Source organism: Halichoerus grypus, chromosome 8 (assembly GCF_964656455.1).
Source record: "Halichoerus grypus chromosome 8, mHalGry1.hap1.1, whole genome shotgun sequence".
Taxonomy (NCBI): Eukaryota; Metazoa; Chordata; class Mammalia; order Carnivora; family Phocidae; genus Halichoerus; species Halichoerus grypus.
In genome coordinates, this window is record NC_135719.1 from 82,358,493 (window position 1) to 82,379,741 (window position 21,249).

The following is a 21,249-nucleotide window of genomic DNA, read 5'->3' on the forward strand; positions in this document are numbered from 1 at the left end:
GCTCCCAGTGAGTAGAGCTGAGTGTTGGGTCTTCCCTGTGTCTAAAAGAATGTCCTCGGATTGCATTCTTCAATCAGATCGGTATTCTGTCTCCTGAATAACTTATTATCATTCCTTTCACGTCTACTCACTGAATTCCCAAGACCTTGGCCATTTCTGGGGCCCTCTCCGTGTTAATCTTAGGTTAGGACAACCAGACACAGTAGGACCGACCCAATGTGCCTCCGTTCAGGGGAGAGTATGTCTGACTTCTCGGACTGGTTTCTGAAATTTTTTGTTTGTTGTCAACAAGACTTCCCAGGTGGATGGAGAACATGTTCGTCATCAGGATGTCAGAACTCTCAAGAGTTCCCTGTGGTCCTGGGGTGAGCTGCGTCCAGGCCGACCTGTCCAGCACAGTGTTCTCCCTCCGCCCCTGGAATGCCCTGAGTCTTTTCCCTTGGGGGTTGCCTCGAAGCCCAGGTGTCCCTTGCTCTGAGCAGTCTGGGACTGTCTCTTACTATTGTCTTTGATTCACTTTCCATGATGGCAAGTGGGGGATTCTTTTTCTTGGGAGAGCGGGGAGAGGGCATGATGATACCATGTAGCATGCAGGGTCAGACCTATAGGGGAAGAGGGGGTGGTAGAGAAAGGAATCCCTTAGGTGTTGGGTGGGGACAGTTGCAGACCCTGTTAATGAGTGACACATACCTCTTTAGCACTCTGTACTTCGCAGAGCTCCTTCACATTTCACACCTCACTTCACTCACCAGGACTGTGAGGTGGGCAGGATGGAGATTATTTTCCTTTGAAACACGAAGAACCAGATACAGAAAAATGATGTAATTTGCCCGAGGACGAAAAGCTAATGACAAAGCCAGGAGGCTCTCTGCCAGGAAGGATTCTAATTTACTTTTTTAAAAGAAATTTGCCTGGCTTGCAATTTGTTAAAAAATAACACCTAGTGCAATTGTTGGAGGGGTAGAATTTGGGATTTGGTTGGGGTACTTCCTGGCTGTTATAACTAGCCAGGGCCTTCTTGTCTGCACGGTCCTTTACAAATGGCCTATTTCCCAATAGGGTTGGATTTACTTGGACATCGTAAGTAACAGCACTGTGACAACTCTGGGCTAACAGTATGTTGACATCAGTTTTTCTGGGTCCTTCTTTCCTTCTTTTAGCTGAATGCCTCAAGATGCTTCCAGAAAAGGCATGCTACAGTGAGATATGAATTACTTCCTTTTCTCTCTTAGGGCTATTTTCACTCTAGGCCCAGGTTCCATTTGTGGAGTAAATGGTTCTCTTTAAGATACTCTCAATTTAAGTCATCTGGGAATAGTTTGAGTAGCATCCTTGGAATAACACTGATATATCCGAAGACCTTGACGTTCTTTTTTTAAAAAGGAGCATGAATCACTGCCCCAAGGACATGCCCCATAGTATCCCAGGCCATAAAACCATTCATTTCCATTCCTATAGTTGAGGGCACAGACTCTAGGGCCAATTTATCTCACTCTTGTTTTTATGAATTTAGTCTTTTTGGAAATTTCCTCCAGAAAATGGCCCCTACCGGGTTTGCTTTTGGGCCATGGGCCTCAGCTGGATATATGAAATGTCAAGGGTTCTATGTCTATAGATCATAAAATGGCCAAAGAGGCCTGAAAAATGTCTGCCCGTGTGTCCTGTGCCAACATAGATTTAAGGAAAACACATCCATTCTTCTAGCCAGCAGTGCGGTCTGGCAGGCATCACAAGCCTATAAGTTTTACTACTTTATTCTGGATCCATCACAGAGAAGAAGCCTGCTGCCGAGCTGACCGGCACACATGGCGCCCTTATGGGCAGGTATGGGGCTAAAGGCTTTACATTCATGATTTCATTTAATCCTTATAATAACCTGTGAAGTAGACAATCACTCCCATTTTAAAGCTAAGAAAACAGGCACAGAGAGAATTAGTATCTTGCCCCAAACTACCTACTTTCTAGGACTGGAGCTGGAATTTGAAGCAGGGCCGGCCTTCCTGGGACCACTTACTAACCACAATGCAATGCTGCCGCCAGTAAAGCGGCACAAGGGGGCGCCCTGCCCACGTCCGCGCCAGTAAAAGCTGTGCTATTGGGGAGGGTAGGATTCACACATTCTTTTTTTTCCCACAGGTTCTGTCCAAAAGCCGAGACTCCTTCAATAGTGGACAGTTTCAGGCCAATGTAAATGGGCGACCAGGACTGGCCACTATAATTTCAGGTCTAAAACACTCCCTGAAGGACGCCACTGCACTATGAAAAAAGCATGTTCAAGAGTAGGAACCAGATTTTCCTTCCTAGGGTAGTAAAAGAAAGGATTAGTTTTAAGGAAAACTAACAGAAAGCTTCAGGCATTACTCACCGAGGATGTGGTATTATAATTACACAGCATTTGGTGCACACGGTCAGAGCATAGAAAAGGAATTTTCTTTAGAAATTGTGAATTGTCCAAGCCATGTTTAAGATCTCTGGATAAAGCTGAGAATTTATGGGCCTCATTTTTCTTTCTTTCTATGTCGTCTGACAAATAATGAGTGGCAAAGCAATTGGGATACAATGTCATAGGACAAAGGCTCGTATCTAATGTTGACAAATGACACCAGGGATTTGCAGGACTGGTGATTCTTGTCTAGCCTCTGACACATCTAAATATGGATATGTGATGGGGCCAGGCTCCATTTAAATGGCCATCCTTGGGCTGGTTGAACACACAAAGACAGGAAAAAAAAGAATACATGTTCTATTAAAAAAAAAACAAACTTCACCTGAGAATCATTAGCATATAAAATGTCTAAAAGACAACATGAGGACAGTGGCGGTACTCAGCAGCAACTGACTCAGAATCCCTTAGTTCTGACCACTGGTTCCCGTGGACCAAGGGAGGCAAGAGAGCTTTGCCTCCTTAGAGTACGTCCAACAGTGTGTGGTGGGATGGGCCACGGACCTGCCACCCTCCTCCCCCGCCCCTGGAAGACCATGACTCATCAGCAGAAACAAGAAAATGTGGCACAAAACTTCAGGGGTGGCAAGAGAAAACATGACTCAGGAAATCCCGAGGCTCCAGATGGGGCTCAAGGGAGAAATATAATGGGGGGTCAAGGCAGAAGGTTACATTACAACAGTAATTGAGCTGAAATGCATAGTATATTTAATTTCCTTGACAGCTTTAATTGGCTGGTTTAAACCTAGTAAGCATCTGGGGAAGCCAGGTGCCCTACCATCCGGAGCCTGCTTAAGTCATTTCTTTTTTCTTTGCAAAAGACAAGATGACCGGGGACACCAAGAAGGCGGGTTTGGGAGTAAAATGTGTGCATTTCTAAGAACTCCCCAATGACTGTCATGCAGCCAGGATGGAGGCTGTTGGAAGCCACTGTGAACCAGCCCTTTATGGTCGGTAACATGTAGGAGCCGTTAGCTAAAGCAGGATTTAAAAAGGGTTGGACAGCAAGGCGGAAGGGCACGGAGGGGAGAAAGGTTGGCGGGGAGGTAAAAATGAAGATTAATTTTGCATCAGGCTGGCTCTGGCTGTGCCAAATCATTTTATATGTAAGTCCTGGATTTTTAAAAAGCAAATCAAAGGAAAATCCACCTTCCGTACCACTTCGGTACAAGAGTGCTGTTAGTGCGTTCACATTTATAGAACCTGAGATTTGCTTTGTGGGTGGGATGTCTTCTTTTCCCATGTCTCTTACATCTTTACATTTCTCATACTCTGATAATGGCCCATCTGAGGCATTTTCTGGTGTTAATGACCCCTGGAAATACTGTCAGCTGCCTAGCCATGTCCAGAAGGGCAAGGAGGTGTCACAAAGCGATTTCAGGGGCATTTAGGAGCACAGCTCAGCTCTTTTCCTGCTGCCAGTTGTGTGGATGGCATATGTGCGCGTGCAGACGTATGTGCATGTGCAAACGTGTGTGCATGCAGACGTGGGTCTAGCCGCCACCCAGGCTCACCAGTGCCAGGGGAGAGGCATGCAGAATGGATATCAACAGAAATAACACTCAAACATTTGCATTTCTGTTTGAAATTTATTTCTGGTATTTTTCTTCCCACTCTTCTTGTACCTCCCCCACTCCCGGCCCTCAATCTGTTTGTTTAGGCAGATGATGATTATGATGGGTCAATAGTTTTTCCTAAGCACATCCTTACTGATGCAAGGGGGAAGGCACCACTGATTTTTTTTTTTAAACACTTAGCATATTAATCCTTCCCCCCAGATTGAGAATTAGTTGTGGTAGGATTGCTAACAAATACAAATTATATTAAGAAAAAAAAGTCATCTCTGCAAGGCAATGGGTTTATAATTAGTTTGCAAGAACTGGTGCCTTTCACTACATAATTAACTTCGGGCTGCTTTCTTCATCTAGCCATCTCTCTATCCTCTCTTCTCTGAAAACTAGAGACCGCAGTCTTGCCCTTCCACCCGGGAAACACTTCAGAGTCCTGCCTGCCTTAAAAGCACATGTCCCCGCCAACCCAGGGGGCTGCTCTGTACTGTGTCACCCAAGCCACTTCCCTTGAAAACAAACGGGTGATGCGGTCGTTATTTCCATAAAAATAAATCGACATAATTTGATAAAGTCTTCTTTCCAATTTAACAGGGCATGAAACGAGTCTGCGGAATGAGGGCACATGCTGTAATGAGTGAGTTGAGCGCATCACCAGTATCAGCAGAAAGGGGATTGTTCATCGGCTTAATTCCTTTGCCCATGAGAAGAAAAAAACACACACACACACAAAAAACAAAACAAAAAAAACCCAACAAACCCTCTTGCTGGATAGAAGCTCATTGTCTAAATGAAGGTTAGCTCTTTGGTCTTTTTTAATGTTTCAAGTTTTCCCATTAGAACACATATAAGGAAATGCTATCCTTATGCTAATCCTAGCTCTTAGGTGTTCTGGAGGCCCACAAGATCTTCCCATCAGCATCAGAAACGTGGGGATGCCTGCCTTTTGGGTTGTGTTTTACAAAGTTGACAAATAATTGCGAGAAACAAACTTTCATCAGAGTTAAAATATTTAATGACAAAATTAGAGTTAACCGTAATCACGAATCATAGAGCAGGTGTTAACTTGTCTCTGAAAGAAACAAAAATTATATTTGACATCCTAGAGAAACTTCTGAAGAATTAATAACTGTACCACAGACAGCAGCAGTGTTACGATTCTAAAAATGAAAAGCAAAACCTATCTTTATTATCCCTTATTGAGGGCATTCTGTAAATATTTTTACATAAATGCACAACCTTTGTTAGCCACAAAGTAGTAGTATTAAGACAGATTTCACTGTAATTGTAAGTCTAACACAATCTTTGTTTTTTCAGAGCTTAAAAAAAGTTAACTACTGATCTTGTTACATTTTACAAATACATTCTTTAATATGAAACATTAACCTGAATAACTGTATACGTCCTGTATGCAGATTATCTAATACTAGGTGAGGACTACTATGGACGGCTACGTTCCAGGAAGAAGGGGTAATACTAGGAAGCTTCTTTTCTCTACGTGTTGTCAGTACAATTGAAGAAGTCCTTCACAGAGAGAGTATCCCCAAAACTCATAATGAAGTGCAGAAGTGAAACAAATTAACTGTCTTCTAGCAGCTTCACCCAACAAATTGGTCCCAAAGAATGTGACATTTTAGCAATTTCCTCTAGGTTAGACTTATATCTTGTATCGCAGCACCTTCTACAAAAGGATAGCAAAGAACTTCACGTGTGTCATCACAGGGCAGTTCTGCAAGAGGTCAGGAGGTGGAGGAAAGACAGAGGCTGGGGGCCTAGGTAGGGCGTTGACCCAGGGAGGTCAAGGGCATGGCCACGCCCTGGAAGCGAATCAATAGAGGGAGCTAATAGAGGTGTTCTTCTAATCCAAGCTATTTCCAGTAAGACTGAAGTCTAAAAGGATAAACAGAGAGTGAAGTAAGAGGGCAAGATTCAGAATACTTAACATTTATTAAGAGTAGCTATTACAATTCTACCAGGGAGGAAGAAGCTCCAATTTCACAGTACGCTTATGACCTCATCCTCTGCTACTTTAGAAGCAGCTCTGCAAACACCCTTGTTAGATAGTTGGCAACAAATTTTATTTTCAAGTCTGGCCAATTGTTGGGAGGTTTTAGATTTACCCTTTCAATTATTTATACCAACTATCTATCTCTGAAGCTGGAATCCAATTTTGGAAAATGAATATATCCATGTGTATGCGTGTTTTCTGAACTGAGGACTGCAAACAAAACCCGTTTTGAGTGATATTTTGGGATTTTCTTAGAAATTATAAATGCTTCTAATGGTACTCATCAGATAGATAGCAAGTTCTTTGCTTCTTTGACCTTTTTAGACACTGAAAGTACAAAATATTAAACTTGCATAATTTACCATATTAATTTTAGAGAGTTTTCTTGAACTGGACCATCTTCCTAAGAGGATTCAGAAATTTGTCTCCAGCAAACCTCATCTCCCTTTTGACATGTACTGTCTAAGATAACTTTTTTTTTTCCCCTATAGCCCAACTTTGTTTCCCAGGGAATGCTTTATCAGGAGAAATTAAGCTATTGAAGTCAGCATAAATAACCCCAAAGTCATCTTGGGCTGCCGTGTAAGAGGCTACAACGCGTGGACTCAGTCGGCTCAATGGGTAGGAGGATCAGAAAAGGGTCCTGAAGGTTCAGGCAGCTTAAAGATCAATGCACTGCAGTGGGAGGCTGAGACTGTGTCTGGGATGTGCAGCTTGCCTCCTTGTTTCACAAAGACGGAGCGCAGATTTAAGGTTTAGCATTTAATTCTCAGAGAAAGAAAACTCCCAGACTCTGAACCCAGCACTCTCGGGAGTAACGCAAAATCAGGACGTGTGGGAGCCAACTTCATTCGATCTGACTGCAGTCTAAAGGCTTCACGAGCATGTTTTATGTCAGACCGGGCAAGTTGCAATGGCCATGAAATACAATTTGTCAAGACACCTGCACTTTAAATTACATTAAATAAATAGATAGCAAATAACAACATCAGAACCTCCAAAAATCAGATAGAGAGACATTGAAGGTGATATGGTGAGGGTGTTTCTAAAATAGGCATGACTTTGTAATAAGAAGAGAGATTTTAAATGTAGTATCTTTTCACATTATCATTCACACAGACCTTTATCTGGACAAATCAATTCTTGATAAAAATCCAAGCTCTTTTCAATATCGGCTGCCGTAATTTGGGCCAATGACAAAAGAAAGAGACATCCATGAATGCACAGAGGTTTTTAAATAGGCTTTTCCTTACGTCTTTGATCTCAAGTTTTTACCCTTCCTATGAAAACTGCAAATAATCAGCATGGAAACAAGCACTGAAGTATTTAAACTGTAGCTCAGAAAGTAGATTTCTATCTGCCATTCTGATTTTGTGTTTTTTTTTTTTTTTTGAACGCTGGTGATGGCTCATGCAAAAGATTACTATATAAAAAGCAAAAATCTAAGACTGCTGTTTCCCCTGATAAATCCAATTGTTTGCCATAATACAGACTTATGTTTCAAGATACAGAATCTTAACCTTCAAGTTAGGAGTGGCTTGGAGACTGAGAGAAGCAACGACAAAATGACAGAGTCACTGCTTGACTCTGATTTCCAACCAGCAACAAGAACATCTGACGTCACCATGTGAAAAGGTCTTCCAGCTTAATATCACATTTTTTCTTTTTTAGTCATCTGTACACCCAAAGTGGGGTTTGAACTGACGACCCCAAGATCAAGAGTTGCATGCTCTGCTGACTGAGCCAGCCGGGCGCCCCTCTGGTTTAATATCAAGAAAAAAAAGACAACAACATGTTGTTGCCAGTTTAGACCCAGCTCAGCATAGCATGTGGTCCAAATTTCATATTCAAACTACTTACAAAAAAAAGTTAAAGAGAAGAGAAGACACATATGGAGACACACATACAAACATACAGTGGAAAAAAATAAAACACCGAACGAAGCTGATGCCACTGCAGCATTTCTTAGCGCGATCCTAGTGAAATGTATAAACACAACATCTTTTCTTTCATATTAACGTCTGAAACGGGAAAAGCAAAAAAACCTAAATGTCCGTATACTGGGCGGGGGGAGAAAAAAAGAAGCAAGCAGAGGTCCGGAATTCTTGTAAGAACTGCTGAGCAAACTCTTCCATTTCTCTCGAGAGGGTCATCGCCGTGACAGGCAGTTTCTCAACACTTGTGCTTCATGGCAAGCTAAGGAGAAAGAGGGATGGCAAAGTGAGGCATTACAGCTTCGGGGAGAACTCATCGTGCTGCTCCCGTCCCCAAATGCATGACGAGAGGCAGCACCGAGGTTTCACTCGCTGTGGCAGATCGCCATATTATTATTATAAATTATTAGCATTTTCTCAAAGAGCCCACCAAGCACTGCCTTTGTTACTCCTCCTTACCAGCGGCTCCTTTGGTGTCACATGTCCTGCTGGGGGAGCGTGCTATGCGGCTTTCCCCGCACTCCACGGAAGGAGCCGATGGAACAGCCAGGGTGCAGGCAGAGTGAGGGACCCGCCTAGAACAGGTAGGAGTAGAACCGAGGTCTCTGGGCTCCCAGGTTACTAGTTACTCAGGAAAACCAACACTCCTCAAATGTAAGTATTTACTGATATCTTATAAAGTATTAAAAATCAACCGTAGGAAAACAATTGGCATTAATCCACTCAATATCCAGCCTGGACCTTCAGCCAAGTTCCAAAGCACTTGGCGAGATGAAGCGGTGTTACTGACCGGGACTGAACAAGAAAGAGACTGAATCCAGACCTCTATTTACCACTCCTCCCGCGGGTATTTGAGAAATGTGGCTTGCTGAAAGGCTAGACCTTTATAAATGGGAACACTAATACCACTGTATCATTCTGTAGCTTCCCAAGCCCAGCTAGAGCCCACGATGATATATTGAAGGCAACACAGGCAGGTATGGATCATAAAGTTAAATCTGACTTTGCTTTTCTTAGATCCTTTCCAAGGAGCCCGTACACTGAGGTGACCCCGAAGGCAGAGCTGCGCCTGAACTGTAATTCCTTACGTGTCTGGAGTCTGGCATTAGGGAGGGGGTTGGGACTGGGAGTAGGGGACAGGGTTCTGCCATTCAGAATGACTTGCAGCAAATAGCGGGTGATTCTCTTCAGGCAAGAGCTTTGTAGAAAGCCCTGTCATCTGCTTCATGACCAGGTTCCCGGTCCTTGAAGGATGAGCCAGGGAGCCCCCTGATTCCACACAGTGGTGCTGGCCGTCATTCTGGGCGGTGTCAACGATCCATCTCTCCAGTGTAACCCAGGGCAATCAGGGTCTGCCTTCCCTTTCTTCGATATCTTCAAGAACAAAGTCATAACCCTGGGGCTGCCACCTCAGTTAGGCCACCTGCGAGAGCAGCAAACCCTTCCTTTGCAGCCGGTGCACAGAGGGGATGGGCGGACCTAGCCCTTGGGCTGCTAAATTCACCGCAGCTGGAAGAGCTCCCCGTGCCTCTCTGCCTGGTGAAGCCAGCCTCAGCGAGACCTCCACAGAGCCTCTGCAGTGTGGACGCCACATCCGTCAACCATTGGACAGTGTGTGCAAGCGTGCCCGGGCTGCTCCCGTGCTAAGCGCTGTGGGTTTTTGCTCAGAAAGGGGGAGGTAGCTAGTAACTCCTGACCTCAGAGAGCTTATGGTCCAGGAAACATGGTGGGTGGGGGGCTCTCCTTCTGATCTGTTCCACGGCCCCGCCACCTGCAGCCCCTCCACTGTATGGACTCCACTTCTTGCTCCGTCTCTCATTTTAATACATTATTTAGCGATGTGGACCACTCCAATCAACACAGAGCTGTTAAGTGTTGTGCATAATGAATACCAAACATAAATATTTGATCAGTGCTGCTGTCCTGTTATTCACGGAGCTGTTAACCTTCAGCTAATGGTCTCGTGCCAATTCATACAGTCATTAATCTTCAGCAACAACCGGGCCCCGGTTACTGCTACCGTGGGTCTGGGATGGCGCTAAGCCCAGCCCCCGCCAGGTGGGGCCGTGGCCAGCTCAGCATCGCAGGAATATGACGGGACTGGGTCTTTTACTATTTGAAGTATCTTTGCGGAAAGTGGCACCATTTCCATGCTACCTAGGGTTTTTGTTGTTTGTTTTTTTAAAATTCTCTGGGAGTTGGAAGTCTTGGAATATGGAAGGCAGGGTTGCTTCTTTGCTGCAACTTTGCTGCATGACCTTGAGCTCTAAAGTCACAACTGCTCCATACCTCAGTCTCCTCATGATCATAAATATCATCTCTAACTCAAATGCTTCTGGGTCAGTTTAGATGTCAGAGTTCCTACAGAAGAGGAGATTAAAATTTCCTTCAGGTGTATTTTGTTTTCTTACTATCTCATGGAAAGCTTTCTCTTTCAAAGCTGTGTGAACAACTCCCTCTAAATAATGATAAATTGTTACTCATATTGGGGGGAGTTTTAAGAGGCCTGGACTCTTGAGGTCCCTTCTGGTTCAGGGACCCAAAGGAAGCAGGTGACCATAGTGAGGACAGAGGCAGCCGCTCCCTGCCAATGAGAGAAACCCCCACTTACCACCCCCTGCCCCGCAAACGTGAGTGTGTACAAAACAGGGCAGATCGGCATTCCTTTCCGTGAGAAATGGCATCTGAGGATGCCTAGGTGTGGGTGCCGCTCTCGCCTGCTGACTCAGTGCCTGTGGCGGGTGTCAGAGCCGGGCGCACACGGCAACGATGTGCCTTCTGGGGCAGGGGACAGTGAGCAGGCCTGCTCTGCGGCTGCGCTACTTTCCTAAGGGCTGAGATGGTGCCAAGCCCGCAGCTCAGGAAGGAACCACGCTTCCTCAAGGCAGGCCAAACAGAGCTGGGGGAGACGGGGTGCAGGGGCAGTTTCCATCTGCTTTCCTGGAGTTAAGCACCCACATATCTTGATGGCAGGGCTGTGCAAAGGTGATCCACTCACTAATGGACCTGGGTCATTGCAGGAGTCCTGGGAAAAGTTAGAAAGATCCTTTTGACCGCAGTGTAGAGAAGTGTGCCATAGTCTCTGGCTGGGGTGACATGCCCTCATTCAACCAGGAAGCACGGAGGGTCTCACCTGGTCTTGCTGTGGTCTGCGAAGGGTGCCGGCACGTACCCTGTGTCTCAACTCGTAAACACAGCCCACTCTTTATGAATCAACACAGCTGCTTATCTGGGGGCGGAAGGTTTGGGTTCCACCTCGGCACGCTGTCCTCACCAGCAGGTCTGGTGGGGGCCTGGCCAGGGAAATGACATCTTCATGGTCAGGCCACGCCAGTGGGTTTAAATCGGGAGTCCTAGTCCCTGGGAAAATAGCCACACCTTATCTAAAGTGGTCATTCTCCTCGTTAGGAATGCCGCCAATGCTGGTGATTCATAAGCACACATCCCAGTTTTAGAAAACCACGTCTGGCCAGGATAGTGCCTAGCTCCCACTCCCTCACATGCACTAATAGACACCAGCAACCCCTTCACCTCCCTCTTAGAACACCCACGGGCAGGGAAACCAAAACAAGGGCATGCCGCCCCCTCCCTCCTCCATCTCTCCTGAAAACAGGCCGCTGGCTGGCACTGATCCTCCCAGTGGTCAAGGCCAGAGGCCCCTTTGCCTTTGGTGGCCTAATCAGTTTCTAATCTGACAGGCCCTGTTTCAAGGGTTATTCTGGGTTTAGAAAGTATCCGCCTTTAGCAGGATCCCTGCCCAGCCCACTCTGGGGCGGTGGGGGGGGGGGGTTGCAAAATCTTCATCTCCAATTCCTCTCCATCCCTTTGTTGGGGTCCTCAATCACATTTCTCCATTCCCCTACATAGGTGCTCGTTATGGGATGGAATAGGGCAGGTTCAACAGAACTATTTTCATGGAAATTATTATCGCCAGTATTAATTCAGATCTGTATAATGTCAGGTATTGTGATCACAGATTTATAGGTTTGAATTCATTCAATTCTCTCGACACCCTAGGAGACAGGCACTGTTATTAATTAGCCTGAGTTTACTGATGAGGGAATTGGGGCTTAGAGAAGTTAGGCACTTGCCCAAGGTCATGGGGATGGTAAATCAAACGTAAGATGTTAACCACACCATACTGTCTTCCCAAGCACCCAGCAAACTTGGCCACAACATCAGGGAAACAGGGCGCCCAGGGCCAAGAATCATGGCCATCTGGTCAGGTTATCCAACCCAGTGTTTGTACAACTGCCTCTGAGGGGGACGCCCACATGGATGACCTCCAGGTATTGTCTACTCTGCCTTAGGAAGAGCGATTTCACAGACTTCCTTGGTAACCTGGCTCATGATTTCATCATTCACCTAAAGTCTGGTTTTAGCAGAATCTTATCAGTGCACTGCTGACTGTTCTATCCTGTGAGGCAAGGTCCGGAGGAGAACTGCCTGCACTATCACCCCTCCCAGACTGGAAGACAATTCAAAAATGACTCCCGTTAGCATTCTCTTCCCCAAATCAACACTTTGAATGCTTCTCCAGACTTCCACTACCACCCCTCCCCCAACCGCAACATTTGCTGTGGTTATAAATGAAGCTGGGGCAAGAATTCTAGCGTTTCCATCTCATCATTTCTGTCTCACAAAGGCTGGAGAAGGGACCTTAAATCTGAACCTTCTGGAAATCTTCAATCTGAGCTCCCTCTTTCCGGGACATGCGGTGAGCAAGGGTCTGGCCTCCAGCTTGGCCACCCTGCATTTTCAGCCAGATCTGGCTAAGTCTCCTCCAGGGAAGCCCACATGGGCCCCTGAGACAGGGGTGCAGTAAGACCCCGTCACAACAGAGAGCTGATGATGGAAGGACACAGCTCTGTGCAAGGGGGCTGCGGGACAGGAGAGCAGGAAGCATCCCCTGGGGTTCGGATCCACAGTCAGTGCTGGGCATGAGCCCCTGGGTGAGGCCAGCCAGCCTCAGCTGGGGAGACCTTTCTGGTTACTTTTCAGGTTGTGCATTCTCCCTTCTTCAGCAGAGCTGGGGTTTTCCGTTGAAGCAAGTTAATTTTTTCCCCAAAGGTCACCTGAAAAGCATATCTGAAAGGCCGGATCATGAGTCGGAGAGGCCAACAGTTATCAGCAGGGGTTGTTTCTGGAAACCTAAATTCCAATCCCTAGCCAGACAGCTGCCCTTTGACCTGAAGCACAAGATCAGTCATAAATCCTCTTTATCCCCTGACCAACAGGGCCACTCTTTCCTTTGGTTTGTGACTGCCTCAGAGAGCTGGCTGCCAGTAAAAACTCCCCTTTCCCCTTCTGGAAGGCACAGTCTTCGGGAGCGTGTGAACGTGCATGTGTGTGCCTGTGGTCACGTGGGAAATGCCATGACCTGGGTTCAGAGCAGGTAGGAGCCCTGGGGGGCAGCTCCGCATGAGTCAGGGCAGCCTTAGAGATCCAAGGCCCCTTGCAGAGGGGCAAGTAGCCCTGAGGTGCCCTGTGTGGGTTGGAGGTGGGGGGACTAGAGCTGGCTTTTCATACAGTGAAGAGATAAGAACACAGGATGCTGGGTTCATGACCGTGACCGGAAAAGGACGGCAAGGAAAAGTAAGCACGGGCAGCCCCAAGTCCTTTCCAAGCATTGGCCATGGGGGGAGGGATATTCTTGGATCTGACCTCCTCCTCCCCCATCCTCTTCCCTGAAACTTGAGCCCTAAAATTCTGGGCAGGAACTAAGGTTGGTCCACATTTCCCAAAGATCCAGATCCAAGGTCAGAGACAGAGAGAAAGACGTTAGCAAGGAGAGAAATGAAGAAACAGGTACAAGAAGCACTCTTTCACGATTCTGGTACTTACTAAGCAGCAGGTTGTATAAAAGGTGGAAAAAAAAGGGCTTTTGTATCTCCCACTATGGGAAACACACTGCAGTAAGTTTCTCGGAGCCAAAGCTCCCTGAGCACCTGGAGTGGAGACCTCCGCCCCTCTGCAGGACCCACCTTGTGTGCAGTTTCCGCGAACTGCTGGGCGCTGTTCTTCATGTCTTCCGTCTTCTCCTCTGCTCGGCCTAACCGCTCCCCGCGCTCGTTCAAGGCCTGGCTTGCTTTCTGTACGGCGCTGGTCACACTATCGGCCGCCGAATGGAGGATGCTGTTCCCTGAAGAAGCACAGCAAAAGCGTCAGAGGCCGCCTTGGCTGACCTCCAGCGACAGAACCCCGTAAAGGCGGAGCACCTGCAAGAGCAAGACAGGTCCCTACAGAGAAGCTTTGGGTATCTAGGAACCAGTCAACATTTCTTCTGATCTTGTCTGACTGCATGTGTGCAGGAAGAGGACCCCCGGGCTGCAGGACTCGGGCAAATGCCAATGGCTTCTCTCGCATCCCCTTCACTGACACAGCCCTCTCTCCTGCCATTCTCTTTGGTGAGGGTCCAAGGGACAGGGGCCATCTGGATTTAGGACTTGGCTTGCAAAAGTAAATGGAAATCCTGACAAGTTTATAGAGTTAGGCAAGTTCAATGAGACATATCTGGATCTTACGCACATTTCCTCTTGACCTGGGGTTTAGGTGAAAACCCACAGGGAAAGGGGGCACAGAACTTTTCCAGAGAGAATGCTCTGTATTCCTTTCAACTCCTCCCTTCCATTTTACCCTGCCATCCCTAGATGCATGGCTTCTTGTAAGCAGCTGTGAATTGGTCTCAAAGTTCAGAGGAGATGTGCCAGCTCCCAACCTTGAATCCTGAGCCATGGCGTGGTTGGCTGGGCCTCCTTGCCTCTGATCTCCAGTTTATGAAATATGGGGCCTTAATACTGCACTTAGCCAGGAGGTGGAAAATGGTGACAGAAACCAGCCTCAGAAGAAACTAAGGACTTCCAGATTCATGAGAAAGTTGAAAACCATCACACTTCAAAGGATTATGTATCCCTGACATCCCATTTGCCAGGACTGGAAGACACAGTTCAACAGTGAAGAACTGGCGGATGCATAACCCACTGAGAACCAGCGACTTCCAAATTACAACCCAGGAAAATTTATAGCTGTATTTTGTTAACATTGAGTAGAAGATATTTAATAGCATTTTATGTAATAGCTTTATGACTTTGGTAAGTTTATTACATCATTTAACTTTGTACTTGGGATGGATACATCTAGCCACAGACAGCTTTTAATAGAAATGTAGTCTACCCCCCCAACCCCCCACCTCCAGTCTCAGCTGTAAAGGCTTCCTAATTTCTCTTCTGTGGGAAAAGTCTGTGGTTTGTGGAACAGAATCTCAGGCACAGAAAGTGCCTGGTGCCTACGAAGGATTCTGTAAATTGTTTCCCATTTTTCTTCTTTAGGAGTGGATTTTAAGGGCTTCCACTGTGTGCTAAGGGGAGGAGAATGGGGGTAACTTGGTATTACTCAGTTGTATTAAGGACTCCATGAGCCAAGATAAATCAACACAGATTAATAGGGACTAGAGGAGAGGAGATGAGGCTCTGGAGGAAACTGGTGGAATACAAGGACTGGAATGGAAAGTCTATGTCTTTAGAACAGATGGAGGAGGAGGCGAAGTCTTGGTCCCCCTCAGCTTTCACATCATATTCATGACTATGATGATAGCCTAGGTTAGACCATTCCCTAACATGGGAATAGCATGTTCCAATCTTAAGTACCTTGACAAATATTATCTCATTTGGCTGTCACACAAATTCTCCTGAGAAGACTGAGACTAAGTTGAGGTTAAGTGGTTTGCAAGGAAGGAAGTGGCATGGCCAACACTGGAACCTGATTTTCCAATGATTCTTCCTTATTCTGTAGTTTCTTCTTTGCAGATATGGTGTAGGTTGTGGGAAGCAATGCAAGTAGACAGAATTGTGAGCAGACTAGCAGAGACAGATTTTGACAGTTTATTTCCCAAGGTAATGCCTGACTGTTTCTGTCCTCAAGGTATTCCTCTTGGTCAATGAAGAGTTATTGCCCATGCTGTACTGTAAGTCAAGCGGTCTTGAGAAGAAAGAGGCCAGTGGGATGGAATGGGAAGATGGAAAGGACTGGAAGGGACAGAGGAGTGGGCGGAGCACACTAAAATTTCCTCCCTTTCTTGCTTCCTTTCACATACCCACAGCTTAGCCACCAGAGGCTAGGGCAAATATGGGGCAGGGAATCTGAGACTTGACAGCCAGGAATAGCTGTATTAAACCAAAGGGATTTTAGAATTAGCTACCATAAAATTAGGAGGGTATATAACTAGGACTTGTCTTTTCCCATCGAAATTGACCCTCATGATGTCCTCCATGTTAGACACATCTGTGTTTCTGGAATAAGCCATACTGTCTTGTCATGACTTCCTGAACCTTGTACAAGGTATCAGGTAACATTGCATCCAGTTTTATATGATACTGTTTAACCAATAGGCATTATTACTAAAAGAGAACCAAAAGCTGTCTTCAGTATTCAAAGATGACACTGATGACCACAATCAACAGAAGATCCACCTCCAGGTATTTTCAGACATGAGGATGGATTTGAACAAATCTCAGGGCCTTAGTTGAAATGACCTCTCTCTCCTGGTTTCAATTCTAACCATATTTCAGGCTCAGTGAAGTCTCATCACCTTTGTCAAGCTTCAGGTCAACTCCAAACCCTCCCTCCTCTCAACTCTGTAAGAACTGTCTATATCCTTCATCGGCACTTATCAAGGACATTCATGGGCAACTTTTCTACCTCATTTTTCACCTGTAGATGTAATGACTTTCTAGCCAGGTGATAAATTCCCCAAGGGGGCACCATTTCATTATGTTGGCCATTCCTTAAATCTTGAATCTTTCTCCTCTTCCCTTGGGTCTCCTGCTTGCTTACTTTCTTCTCTCTGAGATCTTGCTAAAGCTGCAGTTCCGGGCTTCTGTCCTTGGCCCTCTTCTCTCTCTCTCTCTCATTCTCCAGACTCTCCCTAGATCAATTTTACTCAACTCCTGGCTTCCATGACCGAATTCCATCTTTCGCTAGGTTGTGCTGCTAAGCTCCGGACCCATATGTTTTCTTACTTGACAACTCCAGGAGAGTGACCCAAGGTCATCTGGAATTCATTATGTCTAAACCTGACCCCACTGTCTTTCCCTTCACACCTGCTTTTCCTTTGGGGTCCCTGGCTCAGTGAATAACCCCACTATCTGCCCAGCTCAATTCAGAAATCTGGGGGTCCAGTCTATATCCTCCCTTTTACCCCGTATAGCTAAAGCTTGCCTTCTACACAGCTCTCTACTTTCTGTTCTTTTCACCATCTTCACTGTTTCTGTGTTGACCTAGTTCCTCCTGCTTTCAGAGTTCTAGCAATAGCCTTTTTTTTTTTTTTTTTTGGTTCATCTTCCACACTTTCATACTAAACTTTTAAAAAGGCGAATCTGTTACCATCTCCCGACTCAAGATAAAATCGAGACTTTTGCCTTGCCTTTCTCTCAGCTCATCTCTTAAACCTTGCCAAATTACCCAAATTTGTACAGATGTGTCAGGTTTCTTTTACTTACATGCCTTCATACTGCTACCTCTGCCTGGAACCCTGCTTCTCATCTTAGCCTTCCTAAAGTGGCTCCTTCAATACACTTCAAACTCCCTCTTAGGGAACCTTGTCATGTCTAGCCCACCCTACAGCCTGGTTGCCCCTAACACACACATTATTGTGTATCTGTTTCAAATGGTGCATTTTACAGGGCGCCTGGGTGGCTCAGATGGTTAAGCGATCGACTCTTGATTTTGGCCCAGGTCATGATCTCAGGGTTATTAAGTGATTAAGCCCCGCATTGGGCTCCCTACAAATGGTGCATTGACTTCATGCATGTAATTGTTGGCTATCTAGGGTGAACTCCTTGAGGGCAGGGACCATGCCTTTTTCATTTCTGTATTCCTGATCCATGGCATACAGAAGATAATATATGTTGGTTGACTGAGAGGCAGGAAGTATATATCATCCTTCCTATGATTTCTTCATGGCTTAGCAGGAAGTTGGACCATTAACTGATGCTGTCACATGATCTAACTAGGTCCTGAAATTCTGAACTTGCCAAGTGACTAAGGGATTAGTCTTTGTCTAATGGAGTTAACTATCTCATCTAGCGATTGTGCTAGGAATTCAATGAGTTAAATAAAAAACAAAATGTAGGGGCGCCTGGGTAGCTCAGTCAGTTAAGTGACAGACTCCTGGTTTTGGCTCAGGTTGTGATCTCAGGGTAGTGAGACTGGGCCCCATATCAGGCTCTGCAATCTGCTTGGAGTCTGCTTGAGATTCTTTCTCCCTCTCCCTCTGCCCCTCCTGTTCGTGCCCTCTCTCTCTCTCTCAAATAAATAAATCTTAAAAAAAAAAACCCCAAAATGTAAAAAGGGGAATGCATTTGCTATAGTAAAAGGCAAGGGGGGAGGCTGATAAAGAATCTGTTGTTACTAGCCTTAAAACAAACAACTGTAAGGTATAAAAATAACCAACATTAAATAGCTTAATAAATAGATCCAATGTAAAAATAACAAGTTTCCTGAACACTTACTATGTTCTAGGCACCTACTAAACCTGCTTCTCACAACCACCTTACGTGACGGGCATTACATGGTCCCACTTCTATCAACGGGAGCACCAACATCAAGAGAGAGGCTTAGCAATGTGCCAAGGGTCACATAGTCAAGAAATAGCACAGCTAAGTTTTGAACCCAGAGAGCCCACCTCCAGAGCCAGTTCTCTTCCTCATTGTGTTAAATGGGCTCTCCACGGGAATTTTCTTGTATGAGATTAATGAGAGTCTGCATTAACTGTGTGGAAGGAAGACCTCAGTACAGTAGTTCCTCATGCAACCCTTAAAATCATGATACAAAACAAAATATCCTATTATTATTATAAGTTAAAAAAACTTACTGTAGAAAATTTAGAATACACATTACTATAAAAAAGCAATAAAATCCTGTAATATTCAATTGCTTAGAGATAACCACAATTTACATTTATGGTACATTTTATTCTAGTAATTTTTCTGCACATGCTTTTCTAAAACGTGGCTGGGACCATACTGTATATATTTAGTTTCACATCCTACTGTGGACACTACCCCATGTCATAAAAAATTCTTTAAAAATACTGTATATAATGGTTGCATAACACTACTGTAATTTATTTGACTCTTTCCCTTTTAGATACTGGGTGTGTTTCCAAAAGGTCTGCTTTTTGACACGAGGTTGCGGTTACCTTATTGAATTTACACACACACACACACACACACAGACACGATCTTTGCCCACATCTGTGACGATTCCTAGAAATGAAATTGCTGATTCAAAGAACATACACACTGTTGAGGCTCTTGATGCATGATGAAAATTGCTTCCCTGAAAGATTCACTCAACTGTCAACACCATTCATTGGTGTGCACGCTATGCGCCAGGCACTGTTATACTGACACAAATGGCAGAATGACTTTGAGGGAGTGATTTAACTTCTCTGATCTTTCCTCATCTGTCAAATGAGGGTCATGCCATCCAGCTGGTTTGGTTGTTGTGGAAATGAAGACGAAGATGTATGCCAAGTGCCTGTAGGTGCTCGGTGGACGTTTGTCCCTCCACCTCCTTCAGACCACATCTGCTCTCTAGGAACTTTGGAAAAATGGCACCATCCCACCCAATTCCATTGCACATCTCCCTCTCTTCTCTCCTTATTGTGGGGCTAAGTGTCTTTTTTTTTTAAAGATTTTTTTTATTAATTTATTTGAGAGAGAGAATGAGATAGAGAGAGAGAGAGCATGAGACGGGGGAGGGTCAGAGGGAGAAGCAGACTCCCTTCCCTGCTGAGCAGGGAGCCCGATGCGGGACCCGAAGGCAGCCGCTTAACCAACTGAGCCACCCAGGCGCCTCATGGGCTAAGCATCTTGAGGCTCCCAGAAGACCCTTCTTAGATATCTTTATATACCTGTGGTGCCTAGCTCAGGGTGTTGCTCTGAGAGGCAGCTGAGCACAAACTCATTAAATCAAGGCATGCTTTACTCAAAAGTTGGGGCCCATCATGTTGTGTTGAGTTTAAATCTGGAAATAAAACAGTCTCCCAAGGCAGACAGAACAGTATTTCTCTCTAAATAGACAGGAAGCATATTACTACCCAAATTTATTCAAGCAGTCTGAGAAGAGGCTGTCAACCACAGCAAAATAAAGTAAACTGCCTTTTGAATTATAGTCTCTGGAGAGTAGAGACCAGTCTTACTTTATTGATGTTGCATTTACATCAGTTCCACTCGGTATGTGTTTTTAAAATATATATAAATATATATAAATATATATAAATATATATATGCTGGCATCTCTTGTTTTTTTATGTTGGCGTCTTTTATGTGAAGTGATTGAGTAGACTTTAAAAGCTATGGCTTGAGATAAAGCAATAACACTGTATTCAGTCACTGTTTGAAAACACAATTAAAATAAATTTAAATGTATAGGAAAACAAGGGGAAAAGAATAAGGTGTATTGATAAACAACAATAGAAGAGAAAGAGGAGGGGGGAAGATTTTCAAAAGCACACAAAACACGCCAACAGCTCAAAGATCAACATAATTTCTTTATATTGTCCTAGACTTCAGGTTGTATCTTGGTAATCAAAATTCCTAATTCAATAGCTAGGAAAGAGGCAACTTCAAGAATTTTCACCAGCTATCTCCTCTATCAAATATCTATATTTCCATATCTATCTATATCTCTATATCTGTATCTATAAAGATGACACATACAGATATGTATATTTGAAATGCAAAATATTCATCTTGTTTGGAAAAAAGCAGGAAAATCATCTAAAAAAATAAGTGATCAGTAAATATATGCCAGTCTATACTCAGTGCTGAGTAAACACACTCATCTCAGAGCACTGTTTTAAAACTGAATTGTTTTGGGTGTGCCTGGGTGGCTCAGTCAGTTGAGCATCCAACTCTTGGTTTCAGCTCAGGTCATAATCTCAGGATCCTGGGATCGAGCCCATGTCAGGCTCCGTGCTCAGTGTGGAGTTTGCTTGTCTCCCTCTCTCTCTGCCCCTCCTCCTACTCTCTCTCTAAAATAAAAATAAATAAAATCTTTAAAAAAATGGAATAGTTTTAATAGTTTTGCTTAGACTACTTCTACTCTATAGTCAATTTAACCATGTAGGAAGAACTGTACAATAAAGCCCCATGTATCCAAACTAACTTAAAGGAAAACCAATTATAGAAAAATATATATAACATGGATACAATAAACTCACAAAAATTGGCAGGGAGCTCCATTATATTAAATCTGTTAATAGACCACGGACACTGGGAACTCTCATAGTGT

The 21,249-nt window shown here is 44.8% G+C and overlaps 1 protein-coding gene across 4 annotated transcripts in view; it reads right to left on the minus strand.

Annotated features, from left to right (window-relative positions):
* Positions 1-5,009: 5,009 nt before the first annotated feature.
* The window catches only part of STXBP6 (syntaxin binding protein 6), a 247,041-nt gene continuing 230,801 nt past the window's right edge, over positions 5,010-21,249 (minus strand). For all 4 annotated transcript variants that reach the window (XM_078053515.1, XM_078053516.1, XM_078053517.1 and 1 more), the window contains 2 exons: positions 13,938-14,095; positions 5,010-8,215 (listed from right to left, as the gene is read on the minus strand). In XM_078053515.1, coding sequence (XP_077909641.1) covers positions 8,192-8,215; positions 13,938-14,095 — 182 coding nt within the window. In that variant the 3' untranslated portion in view covers positions 5,010-8,191. The remainder of the gene's footprint in view (positions 8,216-13,937; positions 14,096-21,249) is intronic.